We start from the raw sequence: 19,661 nt of genomic DNA, 5'->3' as shown, positions 1-19,661 counted from the left end.
AATCCAACAATTCATTTTATTTCCACTTTCGCACGCGCATGTTATTATTGTCTCTAGTAATTATTTTGAATCTAAATTTACTTAAATTAAAGTTTAATTGTTAATCATTTATTTTATTCTTTTAACTATTAATCATAAAAGAAGTTGACCCAATCATGTTACTTATTTCGATCTTATATCAATCAAATTAGCATCCAAAACTTTTTAAGACATAATAATGTTAGCCTAACCGTTAACATAAAACTATCATCCATCTTCTCAAAAAAATCAGGTTGAAAACCTAGGACTAAAATAATTATTTTAAGAAAAAAATATTTAAACCACCTCAACTAAGAGTTTGTTTTGAAATATTATATTTTAAAATATTTTATACTTAAAATTATATTTTTTATTTTTAAAAAATAATAAAAATCAAATTATAGACAATCGTTTTGTACCAACTGCCAAATACTTCCTAAATACCAAGCAAAGCAAAACCCATACCAAAAACCCTTTTACTGCAATAGCCATACCCTTCCGCCATCTCTTCTCCTTTTTACAGAAACAGAACACAGCACAACACAGCACAGCACAGCACACTACACTGAGAGAGAAGGAAGGATGTCACAGTCACTTGAACTGCTGCTGATTCAATTCTTGATGCCAGACAACGATGCCAGAAGGCAAGCAGAGGAGCAAATTAAGAGGCTAGCCAAAGATCCTCAAGTGGTCCCCGCCCTTGCTCAACATCTTCGCACCGCTAAAACTCCCAATGTTCGCCAACTCGCCGCCGTCCTCCTCCGCAAGAAGATCACTGGCCACTGGGCCAAACTCTCTCCTCCACTCAAACTCCTCGTCAAGCAATCTCTCATTGAAAGCATCACCATGGAACACAGGTATTGATTATTCAATTTCACTTCTTTAATCTGATGAATAATAATCATGGAAAAATGTTTTAATTATTGTTATTTCAATCTTGTAGTCCTCCAGTAAGGAGAGCTAGTGCGAATGTGGTGAGTATAATTGCCAAATACGCAGTTCCGGCTGGAGAGTGGCCTGATTTGTTGCCCTTTTTGTTCCAATGTAGCCAAAGTGCACAGGAAGATCATAGAGAAGTAAGAACATTTTCTTTTCGCATTCATTGTTTTACCTGGTTGATACTTTGATGCAAGATTAGCCTGATCAAGAATTGTTGAGCATGATCAGGGCAATACATTTTTGTTCCTACTTATAACAAGTGTGTGTGTGTGTGTGTAATTTTCTCTCTCCCACTCTCTGTGATAATTTATGTGTCTCTACTGTTTTACCAGAATTGAAAGGATTACTTATTGGTTGTGTTTTGTTTTGGTGATGTAAGGTGGCACTGATCCTTTTCAGCTCTTTAACTGAAACTATCGGGAATGCATTTCAACCTCATTTCGCAGATTTGCAAGCTCTGTTGCTCAAGTGTCTGCAGGATGATACTAGCAACCGTGTTAGAATTGCTGCTCTCAAGTAATGGCTGAGCGTTTTTTAGATGTTTTTGGTGCTCCTGTTTTCATCAACAAACAAATATTGTATGGTTGCTTGCTAAAATTTATTATGTTTTACCAGGGCAGTGGGATCTTTTCTCGAGTTTACAAATGACGGGGATGAAGTGGTCAGTTTTTATGCTCGTAGCAGAATCTAGACAACTACTTTTTAATTGTTGATTTTCTGGTTTATCTTTTTACTCCATGTGCACCTGTCTTGTGTCCTCTGTCATCTGTTGTAGTATTTGTCTTTTGACATTACTTTGCACATCACTGTATTATTACCATGCTTCAAAAATGAAATGCATAATATTTCAACCAAGACTCTTAATGTCTAGAATAAAACATATCAAAGTTCAAATTAGCTCCTTGCTATTCACAATTACTGTTTAGATGGTCCTTGAACCCTGAACAGCCCCAAATGAACCACTGTTTTCCTTTCAATCCCTCTCCTTTAGATAATAGGTAATCTTAGCAATGATGCAATCACATAATGGGAATAAATACAACTCTAAGTGAGCAAGTAAAAAAATAGGAGTTGGATCAATCACAACGCCTGCACTCTGCTTTGGATTATTCAATACTCAGCAGCAATCTTGAAAGGTCTAAATATCCTAGGCAAAAGCAATTTAAAAGAGATGACTAATTTTCTGACACTGGAGAGGCTCATTTTTGTCCCTCACTATTTTCAAGCGTTGATTCAAGCCATGTATATGTGCAGGTCAAATTTCGCCAGTTCATTCCAAGCATTTTAAACGTGGCTAGACAATGCCTTTCATCTGGTGATGAGGATGTTGCAATAATTGCTTTTGAAATCTTTGATGAGCTGATTGAATCTCCCGCACCTCTTCTTGGAGATTCTGTTAAATCCATTGTGCAGTTCTCTCTTGAAGTTTGCTCTAGTCAAAATTTGGAATCCAACACACGTCATCAGGTTAGATAGGTGGATCAAAACATGTGTGCTTAGACATCTGAATTTAGTTGACATGTGTAGTTGAGACACAGAAATTCCTCCTTTTTTTCTCAATCTTGTCCCCACTTCCTCTGCTTTTTTCATATCAGGCTATTCAGATAATTTCATGGCTGGCAAAGTACAAATACAGTTCCCTGAAAAAGTATAAGCTGGTCATCCCCATTCTGCAAGTGATGTGCCCCTTGCTTGCAGAATCAACTGATTCTGTTGAAGATGATGATCTCGCTCCTGATCGAGCCGCTGCAGAAGTGATTGACACTATGTCTTTGAACCTCTCAAAGCAAGTCTTTCCTCCTGTCTTTGAGTTTGCTTCTCTAAGTAGTCAGAGTGCAAACCCAAAGTTCCGGGAAGCTTCTGTTACAGCTTTAGGTGTTGTTTCAGAGGGTTGTCTGGAGTTGATGAAAGATAAATTGGAACCCATTCTTCATATTGTCTTAGGGGCTTTGAGGGATCCAGAACAAATGGTTAGAGGGCTTCATCATTTGCATTGGTCAATTTGCAGAGCATTTACAGCCTGAAATCATGTCCCACTATGAAAGTGTTCTTCCCTGCATTTTAAATGCTATTGAGGATGCATCGGATGAAGTAAAGGTAAACATAAGAATACCATCAAGTTATCATGCAAATCACATTTTGCACAGCACTTGTATAAACAGTACTCTTTTACTCCATATGATCTTCTTTATTTGATTTTGGATAGGAAAAGTCATACTACGCTTTAGCAGCATTTTGTGAGGACATGGGTGAAGAAATTCTTCCTTTCCTTGATCCTTTGATGCAGAAGCTTCTTGCAGCCCTCCAAAATAGCCCTCGTAATTTGCAGGAGACATGCATGGTAAGGAAGATGCATCTCATGTGCTCTGGCAAATCATGTGATTAAACTGAATTAGTAATTAACTTCTGTGCCTTTTGTTTTTGGTTATATTTATAAATTTTACCAAGTAATGTTTTTGCAGTCTGCAATCGGTTCAGTTGCATCTGCTGCTGAGCAAGCTTTCATTCCTTATTCTGAAAGGGTTCTTGAGTTAATGAAATCCTTCATGGTGCTTACCAACGATGAAGATCTCCGATCACGAGCAAGGGCTACTGAGCTTGTAGGAATAGTGGCCATGTCTGCTGGGAGAGTGAGGATGGAACCAATTCTACCCCCTTTCATGGAAGCTGCAATTTCTGTAATGACATTACCATTTCTCTTTAACAATTGCAGCATGTTCTTTTAGAAATTTAATTTTTTCTGTATTTTCTCAGGGTTTTGGATTGGAGTTCAGTGAGCTTCGGGAGTATACTCATGGATTCTTTAGCAATGTAGCAGAAATTATGGATGATAGCTTTGCACAGGTTTAATTATTTCCATGGAAATAAACTTGTATGGTCCTTTGCATAAATCCATGTTCACATGTAATGATATTTTTTTGAACAGTATCTTCCTCATGTTGTACCCCTGGCATTTGCTTCCTGCAATCTTGATGATGGTTCTGCAGTGGACATCATTGAATCTGATGATGGAAATATCAATGGATTTGGTGGAGTCTCATCTGATGATGAAGCTCATGATGAGCCAAGAGTTCGGAATATCAGTGTAAGAACAGGAGTGCTGGATGAAAAGGCAGCTGCAACTCAAGCACTTGGCTTATATGCACTTCACACAAAGAGTTCTTATTCTCCGTATCCATTTTCTATCCTCCTTATTCCCAGAATTATTTTCCGTTATCATCATGCTGAGGTTTGAATTTTAAATAACAAATAAAGTATTACATCTTGAATTCTTTAATTGTTTTAAGCTATTTGGAGGAGACATCAAGGATTCTGGTGAGACATTCAGGGTATTTCCATGAAGATGTTCGGCTTCAGGCTATCATTGCTTTGAAGTGTGAGTGACAACCATATGGCTTGTTGATGATATTGTGTTAATGCATACCCAGCTGCTCCATTTCCCCATTCAAACTAATGTCTGTTATCGAATTGAACTCTTTTGATTGTTTAAGTGGAAGCAGATCACCATGAGATAGCAATAACAATAATTATATGAAAAACAAGTCATTTTCTTAGGAGAGGAGAGTGGATGGGAACTTTAACAAAAATGTGGGCATCTTTTTTTCCTTGGCAATTCAAAAGAGATTGAAAGATTAGAGACAAATTTTAGCGTGTCACCCTGATGTTTGTTATTGCTATTAATTCTTGCATGACTTGTCTTATCACACGCTGCCTGTGGGATTTAAGCTCTGTAAGCCTGTATTGTTCATAGCAAAGATGTTAGAGATTGAATGAATATTCTATGATTACAATAGATAACACACTAAGTCTCGCCGAAATCATACTAATCCCATTATGTGATTCCATACAGCTATTTTTGACTGCAGCACATGCCAATCTTCCAGAGTCAAAATGTGAGTATGCATTAGCCCTTTACTTATTGTTGTCTTTCTTTGATGTTTTTAGAAAATATCTTTTACTTTTTCTTGTCTTAATGTAGCCCCATCTCTTTTCCCTTTGCCACACCATGGACAGATGACTTGTGAATATTACATAACAACTTGCACTTTTCATACAATCTGGCCATGCATTTTTTATTTTTGTTTTCAGTTGGAATTTAATTTGTTTCTTGGGATAAAAACCTGAAAAGAAAATAGATCGGTGGAGCCATTTTGGTTTGTATGAGTTCTTCCATGTCCTCCCTTGTTATGTTGCTGACCTTATTCTCAACTTAATTCCAGTCTATCCTTGGTACAAGATGAAGTGAAAAGACATACAACTAGTTTCCAAATACACTTCTCTTCAATTCTGACTGTGATGGTTTGGTTGTCTGTACTAGTAAAATGTTAATCTTGCTTTCTTGTTATGCAGGATGGACCGGCAAAAGCAAGAGAAATGCTTGGTGAGGACATGGCTTGATAGTGGCTTATAAAGTCTGTATCTGCCAGGAACAAATATCCTGGTTTTAAGTGGTGAATAAATTCCAATTAACATATCTTCATACAAGCAGATACTGTGATGGATATTTACATCAAAACTATGACCGGAGATGATGACAAGGAAGTAGTTGCTCAAGCTTGTACGAGTGTGGCAGAGATCATCAAGGATTATGGTTATGCAGCTATTGAACCGTGTAAGCATGGCTGTATTTGCTCCCCCCCCCCCCTCTCCCTCTCCCTCTCCCTCTCCCTCTCCCTCTCTCGTGAAATTAAAGTTCTTAGATGCAGATAAAACATCTTAATGGGCTGTGCTCTTAATGTGATTTGATCATAGATATGTCTCGGCTTGTTGATGCGACTTTTGCTATTGCTAAAAGAGGAGTCAGCCTGTCAGCAGTTGGAAGACGATAGTGATATGGAAGATGATGACACGGAACATGATGAAGTGCTTATGGATGCTGTTTCTGACATTCTTCCTGCATTCGCAGAGTCCATGGGCTCTCATTTTGCACCCATCTTTGCAAACCTATTTGAACCTTTTGATGAAATTTGCGGTGTGTTATTAATTGATCCTCTTGGCAAGTTAGTTGTCATCTTGTGCTAAGACTCGTTTGGGTTCTTATCATTTTGATGGTTGGAAAGTGCAGAAAGCTTCACGCCCTCTGCAAGATCGAACTATGGTGGTTGCTTGCCTTGCAGAAGTTGCTCAGGCATGGGTGCTCCAATTGCGGATTATGTTGATGTACTTTTATTGCAACATGACACTTTTTTGTTCATTCAAGGTTTGGTTATTTGGCAGTTCTGATATTTTTTCTATATTTTCTGAAAGCTTGTCTCATATTTCAGAGAGAGTGATGCCCTTAGCAATCAAAGAACTCGCATCATCTAATGCAACTAACAGGAGGAATGCTGCATTTTGTGTTGGAGAATTGTGCAAAAAATGGTGGGGGTCAACTTTGAAGTATCCTTATGCATGCATAACCCAATAAACTTACCCATTTCCCCTCTTTTTTCTATGTTGCCATGATTGATAGTTAAGAGCTCTGCCTTTTGTAATCTACATTTATGTTGTGGCTGCTGGATAGTGTGGGACTACAGTTTATTTGTGAGTGATTAATTATGTTGAAAGTTGTCTTAAAAGGTAGAAGGAACTATTTTGTTGCTGATTTCATCATTACATAGCCCATTCATTTATGTTGCTGGAGTTTTTTTCTTTCACCAACACCAGATATTATGGTGATACATTGCGCGGGCTCTTCCCATTATTTGGAGAGTCAGAGCCAGATGACGCTGTCAGGGATAATGCAGCTGGTGCAGTTGCAAGGATGATAATGGCGCATCCCCAGTCTGTACCATTAAATCAGGTTTAACATTCCAGTCTGTTCCATTAATATTCTTACTTATTTCTTCCTCATAAATCTTGACTGCTAAATCTCTTGGGTTAATCTTCTCAGGTCCTTCCAGTTTTCCTGAAAGTTCTTCCATTAAAAGAAGATCGTGAAGAGTCCATGGCTGTCTACAGTTGTGTCTATACTCTTGTTTTGTCATCCAATCAAACAGGTAATTTTGTATCTGTGTGTACACATCATTCAGATGGATACAGCTAATAGATTGTTTGGTGAACTTATTAGATCATTGAAATAGTTTATGAGGTGGTGAAAGTAACAGTACACAGACATATACTAATCTTATCTGCTTTTTTAGTTGTGTTTCGATCACTAAAGCTGTGCTCTTTGTTTTTCTTTCTTTATATACGAAAAGCAGATCCTTGCACTTGTTCCAGAGTTGGTCAATCTTTTTGCTCAGGTTGTGGTTTCTCCAGTTGAAACACCTGAAGTCAAGGCTCAAGTAGGAAGAGCTTTCTCACACCTGGTTTCACTCTATGGTCATCAAATGCAACCTCTATTAAGTAACCTCTCGCCTGCACATGCTAGTGCTCTAGCTGCATTTGCCCCCAAAAGTTGATGCCTGATTGAATTGGCCAGTTCGCTTTCTTCTCTAGTTTTCTATATGTTTTCCTTTACAGAGTGTGCTTCTCAAAGAAAATGTTTTTTGATGTCGTCTTTTAGTTGGAAGGCTAAATTCAGGGAGGATGCAAAAGTAGTATCAGGTAAGAATGATTTTTTTTTATGAGAGACTCTTATCAGTACAAACTTTTACCTGCTACGTAGTATACCTGCTCCACTAGCATAAATTGAAACAGATGCACTCATTTTTACAGGTTTGGATCCTGCTGCTGTCTCCACATCTCATTCTGTGAATGCACTATTTTCTTTTCCATCAATTTTGTTTCATGGTATTCCATTTTCTCGATATTTATTTCCCTGCATTGTTATTTATCATAGCTCCAGTGTTCTCCAATTTATTTGCTTCTTCAGCTTGAGTGGCGAGGTTTTTTCAGGGTTTTCTGCTCATGACAAGAGAGGTTTTCGAGTGTTTCACAGAATACAAATTTGTTACTTGTCATTCATTCATTACAAAGCATAGAATGTAAAAAAAAATACTACCTTTGTAAGAATCAATGTTATGATTTTGTTTTGCTGCTGTCGTGGTTTCTTCTGAGCACACACTCATTTACGAAGAAAAAGGACAGTTTGTGTTTTCCCTCCCATAAATTGCTTCTCAAGCTCCTCAGAATTTTATATCATGCTTGGAAATCTACCTTTAGCCTCTTTTTTATCTGTTTTCCCCATGCACGTACAAAACTCCAGTTCCCGCATTGATTTTGCCTGTTAACGAGGACACTTGCTTTATACATTATGTGAATATATAAAAGCCAGCAGCGTTGAAGAATCTGCTTCGCTACACGGCACTATATTATTAATTCTTGATATGCATTTTTTATATCTGTAGTGGCTTGTGGTTGATCAACATGTTTGTAGAAAGCACATTTGCCGGTGATGCTGCTGCCACTCCGCAAGATAACGGCTCTCAGCTCCATAAGCTTGCAGAGTGCCGAAATTGCACTTTGTAATTGATAAAATGTTTATTCATTCATTTTTACGTGGATTTGAAATTAAATTTTGTGGATTTAAGTGCTCGGAGTGCCTTTCGATCTCCGGTCCTTGCGTGGTCCTCATTTTCATTGCCTCTCAACGTCATGCCGTCAACATTTACCATGAGATATGCAACAATCTTGTCTTTTAGCCATGTGCATTAGCGTCGGTGCGAAGATCTTTTCAATTTCATCATCAACCCAGTCTATTATTCCAAGCAAGCCATCCACAAACAGTCGTATCTTTTTCCTGCCAGGAAAAAAACATCTTTACATCCTGATCGATTGACTCTTAGCTTCAAGTTTTTGATAGCAGCAAAGCAAGTTTGAGCATATCAAATCTTCAAGGAAACAAGCGATCATATCATACAAAGCAAGGATTTTCTTAGAAAACAAAAGGTACCGAGCTTTTGTGTTGAGAAAAGTCTTACAGCAGCTCTTGGTGCGCTCAGAAATCTCAAATAGAAAGTTTCGGAGGCTGCATATTTGAGCGGGAGCGCATCTGGAGTATCAATGGTGCCTTTCACCAGTCTTTAAACGGAGATTTTCAGGTCCTTGACTTGAACTCGTCTAGGCAGAACACGCCCAAGGGAAGGGATTTCGGGATTAAATAAGGGTCTTTACATGCTCTTTTTGTTAAGCAAGGTCATCACAGCTTCACCACCTCAATGTTCTTCTTGCAAGCGATTAGATCAATGTGGCACTCCTGATTCTCGCCATGATACAGAATGTTCAACACTTCAACGTCACCGAGGTTGATCAAACCAGAAAGTTCAAGGTTTTTGAGCCCCTGACACCAAAACATAACAAAATTCTCAATGGAAGGGCAGAGAGAGACGAGGCTGAATAATATCATCAACAACCTCAGTGCAGCACAGAGATCTCTCTTAGAGAGGGCCAAATTATGTTTTCTCTTGGGAGGGGCAGCTTGAGAAAGCATCTATCCAAACTAATAACAGAAAAAAGAATTGCCAGAGAAGATGGCTACCGGCAAATTACAGCGGAATCGAAACCGTGAAATTCACATTCGAGATCAAGCTCCCAGTTCTGTTGAGGATTCCACATATAGTCTAAACCTCTGAATGCTAACTGCTATAGGAATTGTCTAACCAAAGAATCATGCACGAAATTGAGGAATTTGTGAGTCCTGCTATTGACTTCATATGTCCCTGGAAAAGCGAACATTTCAAGTCCAAACAAGTACTGTGAAAATGGGCAATGAAATCCAAATATGATGCAATACTTTGGGCACGACTGATGCATCTGGGAGATGATGTCAGTTTCATTGATCTCCACGTTCATGGTGTTGATATTGATGTTATTATCTTTTCCATGACGTTTCCTTTGGCAATTAATTCTGTTAGTCACGCTGTCAACATCCCCTGTCTTGCTTCCTCTAATCCATCATTCATCTTCTATTGTTATAAAAATAATTAAATAGATGAAAAAAATGTGATTACTTGAATTACTTTCAAAATGAAGCAAATTAGCTGATATTCAACCAAAATAAATAGTAAACAATTTTCTCCTTGGATAATGAAAGAAACTAACTAAAAAATATCTATTTTATTAGAGGAAAAAACTCTTCCATATTTAAATAAGTATCATTTTAAATAGAAAAAATACAATAATATTTTAAAGAAAGATACTCTTAAAGTATATATGCAGTAGAGAATGAAAATCGTGAACATTTATTCTAAAGATTTCATGGTGTATTTATAACTTATAAATTATCCTTTTATAGAGAAAAGAGGTCGGGTGTAACTTAATCTTTGTGATATTTTATGTTGCTTTATAAGTTGTATTTCACTCATTTATCAAGCTAAAAGATGAAACAATGATTGGCCATGAAAGACTTTAATATATGTAATGATCTTAATAAAGTATAGACTTGTTTTATTAAGCCTATTTATTGATAAATAACTCATATATAATTTTATTTAAAACTCTATAAAATTGATGGTGTTAAATTTAATCATTTCTTAAGTTTATTTAATGTCATACATAACATGCCTGGCCCAGGTATATTGCCAAACCCATCTATGGCTGGGTTTGCCAAGCACTGGACCCAACATGCGGCTTGTCAAGCCCAATCACAACTAGTTATGTCCAAACACCCGTATGATTGAGTGCACATTTAATAGAAAGCATGATAATAAAATATGATTGTTTAGATAGAAGCTATTAGAAACGTATTGTGCTCAAAGAATGATACCCTTGGCTGCGATATAGTCCTTGTTGTGAAAATTTATCTTTTCGAAAAGTTTTACTCTTCTCCAGGAACTAGTACCAATTCTACTCAAGGAATATTATATCACACCAGTTATTATTGTTTAGTGATGTTAGTTTTCATTTTTTTAGTGTTGTTTTCATGCTAACTATGACCATCTGGTTGGAACAATTGGTTTTGCCTTCTAATTTGGATAATTGACCTTAAACTGCCTCAACATTTATTGCATCTCTCGCAAATGTTCAGCCCTGTTTCTGTCATCAGAAGATGGTCCCCAGTGAAGAATATCTTCAGTGGCTTGTAGAATAAGCAGACTGATCCTTGCACCAACCATGAGATAGAGACACTGTCATTGATGTCTAATGCAGAAATTAACTGGAAGCAATATATCAGTATGCTTAAAGCGCTGCTATGCGAACACGAAGCAATTACTACAGTGGTACAACCTATGTTTTCAGAGAAATTTGTTTCCAAAAACAGAAAAAGGTTGACCATGGAAGATATACAGAAAGCGAGACAGAGAAAAAGATTCGAGGAAATAAGAAGGGAAAAGGGAATGAGTACGATTTGCTTTCATTTCGTTTAGGAAAATAAGGAAAAAAGTTTAGATCCACCAAGATAATACTACTTTTTATGAAGAAGGAAAAGAAGCGATCTCTTTTTATGCAGCTTGATTGGAACAATTGGTACAGAGGCTATTATACGGTGCTTGTCATGATTAAACCAGGACCTGATATAGATGCTCAAGCGACATTTTTGAATTTTCGAGTGATAGTGTATATGTACAAAATATGAATGCAGAAGAAAAGCTACCGGTGTTTTTCTGCTGATCAATTGGTGTAGGAAATGTCTTCTGTGCTTGAACAAATCTGGGGCAGGTTTCTCGGTATGGACTGAACTCGTTGGACAAGAAAGTAAGGCCTAAAATGTAAAACATTTTAAGGTTAACAGTTAGACCAGTACAGTTGGATCAAATTCTGTGCAATCAGTAATGTTAAAGGTCAAACTTTTATCAAGCCGATCAAAGACAAGCTAAAAGGTTTGCTACAGTTGGATAAAATGAGGCAAAGCCCTTTGAGCTACAGACAGAAATCGGGGGCAGAAGATCAGAAAAAATGGAATAAAGTCGGCAAAGTACGTAAACCCCTGGCTTAAGAATGCACTAGAAAATCCAGAAACTCAACTTGTGCAGACAAGCATATCTCTTACTCTTCTCATCCTCCATGCAGTAGAATCTTCCTTTGATTGAATGAAAAATTGATGTGGACAAAAATGTAGTATAAAAGCTTAGCCAACTTCCACTCCAGGTCATCATCAATAACTTCAAAACCATTTTCGATTTGAAGCCTTAAAGCCCTCCTTCCAGAAGAATCCATTGTTGCATTTCTTCCTCCGTGAAGGGAGTGCCGCCGCCACGCCCCAGTGGACATCCAAAAACTAGCAGCCAACTTATACGCATCCACTAACTTTTTATAACTCTCCTAGAAGAGAACTCTTAAAGATCATATAGTATTTCCTTGAACAACCAAGGCAGATAACTGGTTCCCAAACTAGTCAACTATGGATGGGGGAGGGGCGATGTATTCAGATGCTGATAGGAAATTTTGTCTGAAAAGTAAATGACCTACATAAGTTAGCTAAAACAGCAACTAAAGAATCAAATTGCAAAGGCACCTGAAGAGCTTTGAGGCGTTCCTCCCCAGAATCAATATAGAAGGATTCCTGGAGCCATCCAACGGCAGGCATCGCAATCTATGCATGTGTGATCTGCAAAACGAATCAGAAAGAAAATAAACTACGTTGCCTCATCCCATAACAAAACTTATAGAATGAACACCAGCATCATCAAACACTAAATTGGTCTGAAAATATAAGCCTCGCATTACGTTTCAGCTATACCCAGAAAAGGGAACGAGAGAGGGAGAGACTATTGTTAAGTTTTTTTTTTTTTTTTTTGTTATAAATCGGGGCTAAAGCCCAAAATTAAATTAAACGAGGGAACACCGTTCCAATCAAGTCATAGTATAAAAACCAATACAAGCCCTCTGGAGGGTCATTGATAGTCGAATCCTCCTTAAAAAGGGGATTCCTGGAGAGCCCATAGTTAGCAAGCCAATCAGCAGCAGCATTCGCCTCCCTGTATGAATGTTGCACTTGGACTTCCCAATCTCTACTTAGAGCTTCACGAGCTCTGTTAACCAAGGCAAAGTTAGCATCAGCTTTCACGGATTGTTTCAAGAGCAGATCCACCACAACCAATGAATCAGATTCCAAAATAATCTTGCGAAAGCCTAAAGACCAAGCCAACTCTAGCCCTGTAATCACCGCCCATAACTCAGCACGAACTGAAGTACAAATCCCAGTATTAATAGAAAAACCTCTAATCCAAGAGCCCATGCAATCCCTAATTAATCCTCCCGCCGCTGCTAAACCTGGGTTGCCTTTACTACATCCATCTACATTTAATTTCATCCAATTCGAAGGGGGGTATTTCCATCCCACAACATTCATCTTCTTAGAAATCAAAGTATTAAGCTCCTCATGGTGTCCAGCGCCCATTATCTCTTTTGTCAAACCCCAAATAGCCATTAAAGGATGCCCTGCCACTTCTGGAGTCTCCCTAAAAATGCGACAATTCCTGTACTTCCAAAGGAACCACACAGTAACACCAAACAAGATTGACCAACACCAACCTTCCTTTGTAATAACTATGCTTGACAAGTTAGACAACAACCATACATGTAAATCCACAGCAAAAAAACCATCAGTATCACAAGGATTCAAGATTTTCAGCCACACTTCCCGAGCCCATCTGCAGTCCCTTAACACATGTAAAATGGTCTCAATATCACCGCTATCACAATGACAATTAGGGGAACTACTCATATGTCTTTTATATCTAATCTCATTGGTCATAGCTCTATTATGGACAACAAGCCAAAGGAAAGATCTAATTCTTTCAGGACCTCTCCATCTCCAAACAAGTCGCCATAAAGGCTTCAAATGGGTCCGATTATCACAAGAGTTGATAAGAGAGAAATAAGCTGATTTAATAGTGAACTCACCATTCATGGAAAGGTTCCAAAAGAGCTGGTCCTCATTTGGCTCCCTATGTGGAGGGGGATAGCTAGCTAGAGTCATCACAATATTCATTGGCAAGAGGTGTGCAAAAACATCCCATCTCCACTGATTGTTGCTGGAAACCATTTCTGCCACTGACTTGTTGAGCAATTCCTCAGATAGATCCTGAGACGCATATCTAGCAAGAGAACCAAAGCCATCCAACCACTCATCCTCCCAGAACTTGACGTTTTCTCCATTGCCAATAGCCCAAGAAATGCCTTTAATCACATGAGACCATTCCTTGCATATCGCTTTCCAAAGAGGAGAATCTTTCTGCTTAGCTTGAACTTTAGGAATGGTATCACTAGATCTGATATACTTACTTCTGAAAACTGAAGCCCATAGACTAGTATTGTCGTTAATGATACCCCATCCCAGCTTCATTATAAAAGCTCGGTTCATAGAGTGCATTCCTCTCAGCCCCAGACCTCCCTCATCTCTTGGTTGACAAAGAGTTTTCCAGTTAACAAGATGAGTTCGTTTAGCCTCAATGCTGTCCCCCCAAATAAATCCTCAGCATATTTTTTCAATTTCAAAGCAAATGGACTTGGGTAATAAACTGGATGGCATAGGATATAAAGGAACAGTAGCTAGAATTGACTTACATAAAGTGATTCTACCAGCAAGAGACAACTGTTTACATTTCCATGTCGCCAATTTCTGATGCAAGCTCTCTATAATATAACCATATGTTTGCTTGGTAATGCGTTGATGAAGAAGAGGGACCCCCAGATATTTGCCCAAGTCTTGAGTAACAGCAAACCCACTCCTGAAACTAAGTGATCTAACAACAGAACGTGAAACACCTTTAGAGAAAAACATCTTGGTCTTTTCAACACTCACTCGTTGACCAGAGGCAGAACAAAACAGATTAAGACATTCAAGAACTTTATCCAATTGCCCCTCACTTGCTTCTGCAAACAAAAGCATATCATCAGCAAAGCATAAATGGGAAATTTTTGGACCTTCTCTACCAATTTGAAATGGTTTCCAATTACCCAGGCTAACTTCCCTATGAATCAATTGAGACAAACGCTCCATACACAACACAAAAATATAAGGAGATAAAGGATCCCTTGACGAATTCCTCTAGTAGGGAGGAATTTTTCAGAAGGACTCCCATTCCACAAGACGCTTAAAGATGTAGTTTCAATGCACTTCATAATAAGATCCACTGTGCTGCTTGGAATTCCAGTTAATGTAAGGGTGTCTCTAATAAAATCCCAACGGAGCCTATCATAGGCTTTTTCCAAATCCACTTTAATAGCCATCACCCCCTTTTTCCTTTTTAAATTCCGCATAGAGTGAATAATTTCCTGTGCTATAACGATATTATCAACAATCTGCCTACCAGGAACAAAGCTGCTTTGGTTCATAGAAACAAGCTTCTGCATAAGTGGCTTTAACCTGTTCACCAAAATTTTTGTGAGGGTTTTGTAAATTACATTACATAACCCTATTGGCCTGAATTGGTGGATATATTCAGGTTTCGGAACTTTGGGAATGAGCACCAGGTATGAATAATTCACCTCCGCAACCTCCTGTTTGTTGGCAAAAACCTCCTTAATGAACCTACATAAATCACCCCCCACAACACTCCATTGAGTCTGGAAGAAATAAGGTTGGAAACCATCAGGGCCGGGAGCTTTAAGAGGCTTCATATCAAAAACAGCCTTGCGAATCTCCTCATCCGAAACCTTTTCAAGAAGACCAGAACTGTGACTATTCTCCAAGTCAGGGAAAGCCGAAAAAAAGGAAATATCATCATTTGAAACCTCATCTCCCGTGAACAAGTGTTTATAAAAATCTACTGCCAACTTTTTGAGTTGATCCTCTTCCCACACCCAATTGTTACTAGAATCTTTCAGACACCCAATCCTGTTCCTCTGTCTCCTAATAATAGTTTTTGTATGGAAGTAAGATGTGTTTCTATCCCCAAAATTAATCCAATTACACCGAGACTTTTGGGCCCAAAAAATTTCTTCCTGTTGTAAAATCCGATTGTATTCCTTCAACAAAGTCTTCTCCAGATTAATTAAAAAACTGTTATGTCCCCCATTCAAATGCTTTTGAACACCTCCAAGCCTAGCCAGAACTCTCTTCTTACGCTGAAAAATACTCCCAAAAACTTCCCTATTCCAATCCTTCAACTTCAAAGTTAGATTATCTAAGGCAGTAATGAAGTTTGAACCAGACCTCCATCCAGACTTTAACAGATCCGCAAAGGAATCATGTGTTGTCCAAGCCACTTCAAAACGAAAGGGCCTAACAAGTTTCTGACCATTGTCACACTTGGTCATAAAATCAGCTAACAATGGGTGATGATCTGATTTCACCCTAGGCAGTACACGTATATTAAGCTCTGGGAACTGGATTCTGAAAGATTGATTACTAAATCCTCTATCTAACCTCTCAAATACTCTCCCGTAACCTCTATTTTCTGCCCCTCTCCAGGTAAATGTTGGCCCCAAACTACCCAAATCAATAAACCCACACTCTTGCACCCACTTATTAAACCTCAAACATCTCCTCATATCAATTGGTGCACCCCTTTCTTTTCTGCCGCCCCCATAACCTCATTAAAATCACCTACAATCATCCACGGTAATGAAATAGAGCTCGCTAAATCCTTGATATCCTCAAAACAAGCTCTCTTTAATTGATCATTCGGGTTGGCATATACAAAGCTACATAGCCAAGGACATGGACCCCCTTCATCAAAGACCACATGGATGAGGTGTCTGGCGGTTTTTAACACTTTCAAATCAACCTTAGAACCATTCCATAATAACCAGATGCCACCCGACCTTCCCACTGCTTCAACTCTAACACTGTTTTCAAAATTCAATTTCCCAATCACTCGATCGGCTATTAAACCACTAACTCTCGTTTCAACCACAGCTAACACATTAAAATTATGGATTCGCTTATAATTCAACACTAAGGAACAAAAACGATTACTGCCCGCACCCCTACAATTCCAAAACATAATCTTCATCATAAATTAGGATAAAAATAGAGAAATTACGTGCAGCCCATATGGCCACGAACCAATACCTCAGTTGTCTCATCTTCGTCTTCAGCCATTCTCGTGTCTTCATCCTCTTCTGGTTCCTCGCTGACCTCAATATTTGTGGACTCCCCCAAAGTTACCTCTAACACTGGCTCACAATCTGGAGGTCGCCGGGAATGAGATTTGAAAGGCTCAACATTCAAATCTTTTCCACGAAGAACACCCACAATCTCTATCTCTTCATTTGCAGTAAGGAGTTTCTTCTTCATATTAGAGGCGGATTGATTTGGGTTTCTCAAGATAATTTGTTTTTGAACAGGGGTGCGTTCGTTATGAACATGGTCTGGCAACTGGGTATTCCTCTGTGAATTAATCTTTCTGCCTGGTTGTAACTCATGATTAGTCTGCTGCATATTAGAACCACCAACCTCATGCTTTCTGTTAGGCACCCACTTACCCTGTGCCTTTATTCTCTCCTCATGTTTAAAATTCACCATGTCTATAGTTTCCTTACAAAATCTGTTGTCACCCGTTGGCTTGCTTGGTCCTGGGATCTCTGCCCGCAATTCCCGACTCCCTAAATCGTGGGATTCTACATATAAACCATTAAGCGCATTAAAGCGTGATCCTCCCCCAATTGCTGTTTCCTTAAGTTTCTCTCGTAGGCTACTCCTCTTACCACCTTGTGAGAGATTTTCCAAAGATTGGGGCAATCGGAGTTGATTGGAATCTGTTTTCATACTAAACTTTCGCCCCACCCTACGAGCCACCATCCACTGTCCGTAATTCTCCGCCACCTCTGGTCTGACCACTGTATCCTCAGCTGGAACTGTTGGATCTCTTCCCTTCCCATTATTCGATGAGACTTGCTGCTCATCGTTACGATCCTCCTTATTCATGGAAAAGGGGCACATATCATGTTTGTGTCCATATTGACCACAACCAAAACAAATCATGTGCAACCCTTCATAGCTAATGCGTCGAATTCTACGTCTTAGTTTGAATTTGGATAACAATGGTTTAGTGAGATCTACCTCCACACATATGCGTGCATAGTTTCCACGCATGCCCACAGAGGTTGTTCTGTCCACCTTCAAAGTCTTTCCGATATGGTTCCCAATCTTCCATAACACTGCGGTATCATAATACTCCATTGCCAAATCTGGTAGCCTAATCCACACTGCTACTTTTTCAATGGTTGCCACGTTAGGGTCGAAATTTGGGTGCCAAGATCGCATTGTAAGATAGTGGTCTGCCACCATCCAAGGTCCCCCAGACATGGCAAACTCCCGGTCTTCTTTGTTAGAAAATCTAGCTAGGAAGAAATCATTACCGAGATCCACCAAGTTCATATCACCTTGAATCTTCCACATGATTTGTAGTCGCTTCAGTAAGAAGGTATAACTGACACGACGCCCCAACACCTTTATGATTAAGGTTTGGCGCCATGGTTCTCTGATTCTTTTTTTCTCCTCCATAGAGAGCCTAATAACTGGGCAATCCTCCTCCTCTTCATCCTCCTCATCATCATCAGACGCAAAATCTTCCTGCTCTGGAATAGAGAAATCTGATTGTCCTTGAAAAGCCGATCCAATGAGAGACTCTTTGTAGCTGAAAGTTCCCCTCGCATCATTCTCTACATTCATAGAATCAGATGTATCCATGTCGCTGCCTTGGAGAATATTATTTGTTTTGATCTTTTTGTTCGAGCGTACCAGTAGATCTTTTTCTTCGGAGGAGACTTCCATTCGAACACAAACTGCAGACAATGTGTTTGATAAAAGTCTTAGAACAAAGATTCACTGTTGAAAGAGAAAGACCGTATTATCTCTTATTGTTAGACCAGCTTTTTTTTTTTTTTTTTTTGTTAAAGAAAAATCATCAGTTGTTAAGTTATAATCTCTTATTGTTAAGTTACCTACAAAGAAGTCTCCTTCTATATTCTAGTGTCGCCTCATTCGTCTAGCCCGATATGGAGCGGAAGCAGGTGCTGCAGCTGCTTCCTCCTGGCTTTTGATTGCTTCAATCTAACCAGTCTCTTGACGACTGAATGATGAAGAAGGTAACAACACCTCTGGGTATCTCGATTTTGCAGTACTCTTCACAGCCATCCCCACATGTTTCCTTGTCAAAAGACAGTCAAGAGAAATGAGGCAGCGATAGTCCCGCAGTCAAGAGAGATAACACATAAAACATCAAAGTCAAACAAAATCAATCGGTCAACGCATGCTTGCTTCTTTTTTAAGCATCTACACAGCTGCAGTTATCTGTGTATGCCACCTGCTTCCAATTGGGGTTGGGTTCCGGACTTATGCTGACAAGAAAAAAGATTTCTTTTATGCTCGGATTAAAAAAAAAAAAAAAAGCACTCATTTTTTCCTTTTGAAAAGTACAATATTTTAGTTTCTTTTAACTTCATTAGGAAAATACAAGCTTTGGTTATCCTTGATTTCGATATTCCGAGATATTTTAACCGAGATTTCTCTTAAAAACATTCATTAAAGCTTGCGATTTGTCTAAAGTCTACTTAATTTGAAAATGCCGAAAAGACAACCTCAAAATATTCTTTATCATTTAAGAAAAGAAGAAAAAAACTCTCATTGCTGGAACCTACTATCTTGTAGCCAGTATTGCACAATTTTGTCTAAAAAATTGGAAGGTCAGATTGGCCGTCTAGATAACAAATTTTAGGTTTATTAGAAATTCTTTTATTAGAGATGACTAGATTATTAGTGATCCACATGTATTCGATTTTGTGTTATAATCTAATTGAATCTTAATTAATTTAATTATTTAGCTTAAGTCTGATTTAGACCTGTTCATTTTTATATTTTAAAAATATTTTTAAAAAATTAAATTTTTTAGTGTTTTTAAATTATTTTGATAGGTTAATATTAAAAATAAATTTAAAAAATAAAATAATAG

General features: G+C 38.4%; 1 protein-coding gene and 1 pseudogene across 2 annotated transcripts; one reads left to right on the top strand and one right to left on the bottom strand.

The window, feature by feature from the left end:
• The first annotated feature begins 445 nt into the window (after positions 1 to 445).
• Positions 446 to 7,677, top strand: LOC118033536 (uncharacterized; annotated as a pseudogene).
• Positions 7,678 to 11,313: 3,636 nt separating this feature from the next.
• Positions 11,314 to 18,977, bottom strand: LOC118033543 (uncharacterized). Of its 2 annotated transcripts, none has more exons than XR_004684876.2 (3): positions 18,655 to 18,977; positions 12,275 to 12,367; positions 11,314 to 12,208 (listed from the first exon to the last, which is right to left on the bottom strand). XR_004684876.2 is itself a non-coding variant. In XM_035038558.2 (3 exons), exons 2-3 carry the CDS (start codon positions 18,482 to 18,484, stop codon positions 14,563 to 14,565), a joined length of 1,779 nt encoding a protein of 592 aa, XP_034894449.1. In that variant the 5' UTR covers positions 18,485 to 18,495; positions 18,655 to 18,952; the 3' UTR covers positions 12,529 to 14,562. The 2 variants fall into 2 exon arrangements, 1 of the variants encoding a protein (XP_034894449.1); XM_035038558.2 differs by lacking the exons at positions 11,314 to 12,208; positions 12,275 to 12,367 and adding exons at positions 12,529 to 14,637; positions 16,781 to 18,495 and having other exon boundaries at positions 18,655 to 18,952.
• Between the last annotated feature and the right edge of the window lie 684 nt (positions 18,978 to 19,661).

The sequence above is a fragment of the Populus alba genome, chromosome 8 (genome assembly GCF_005239225.2).
Source record: "Populus alba chromosome 8, ASM523922v2, whole genome shotgun sequence".
Classification (NCBI taxonomy): Eukaryota; Viridiplantae; Streptophyta; class Magnoliopsida; order Malpighiales; family Salicaceae; genus Populus; species Populus alba.
This window is presented reverse-complemented; position numbering and strand designations above follow the sequence as displayed.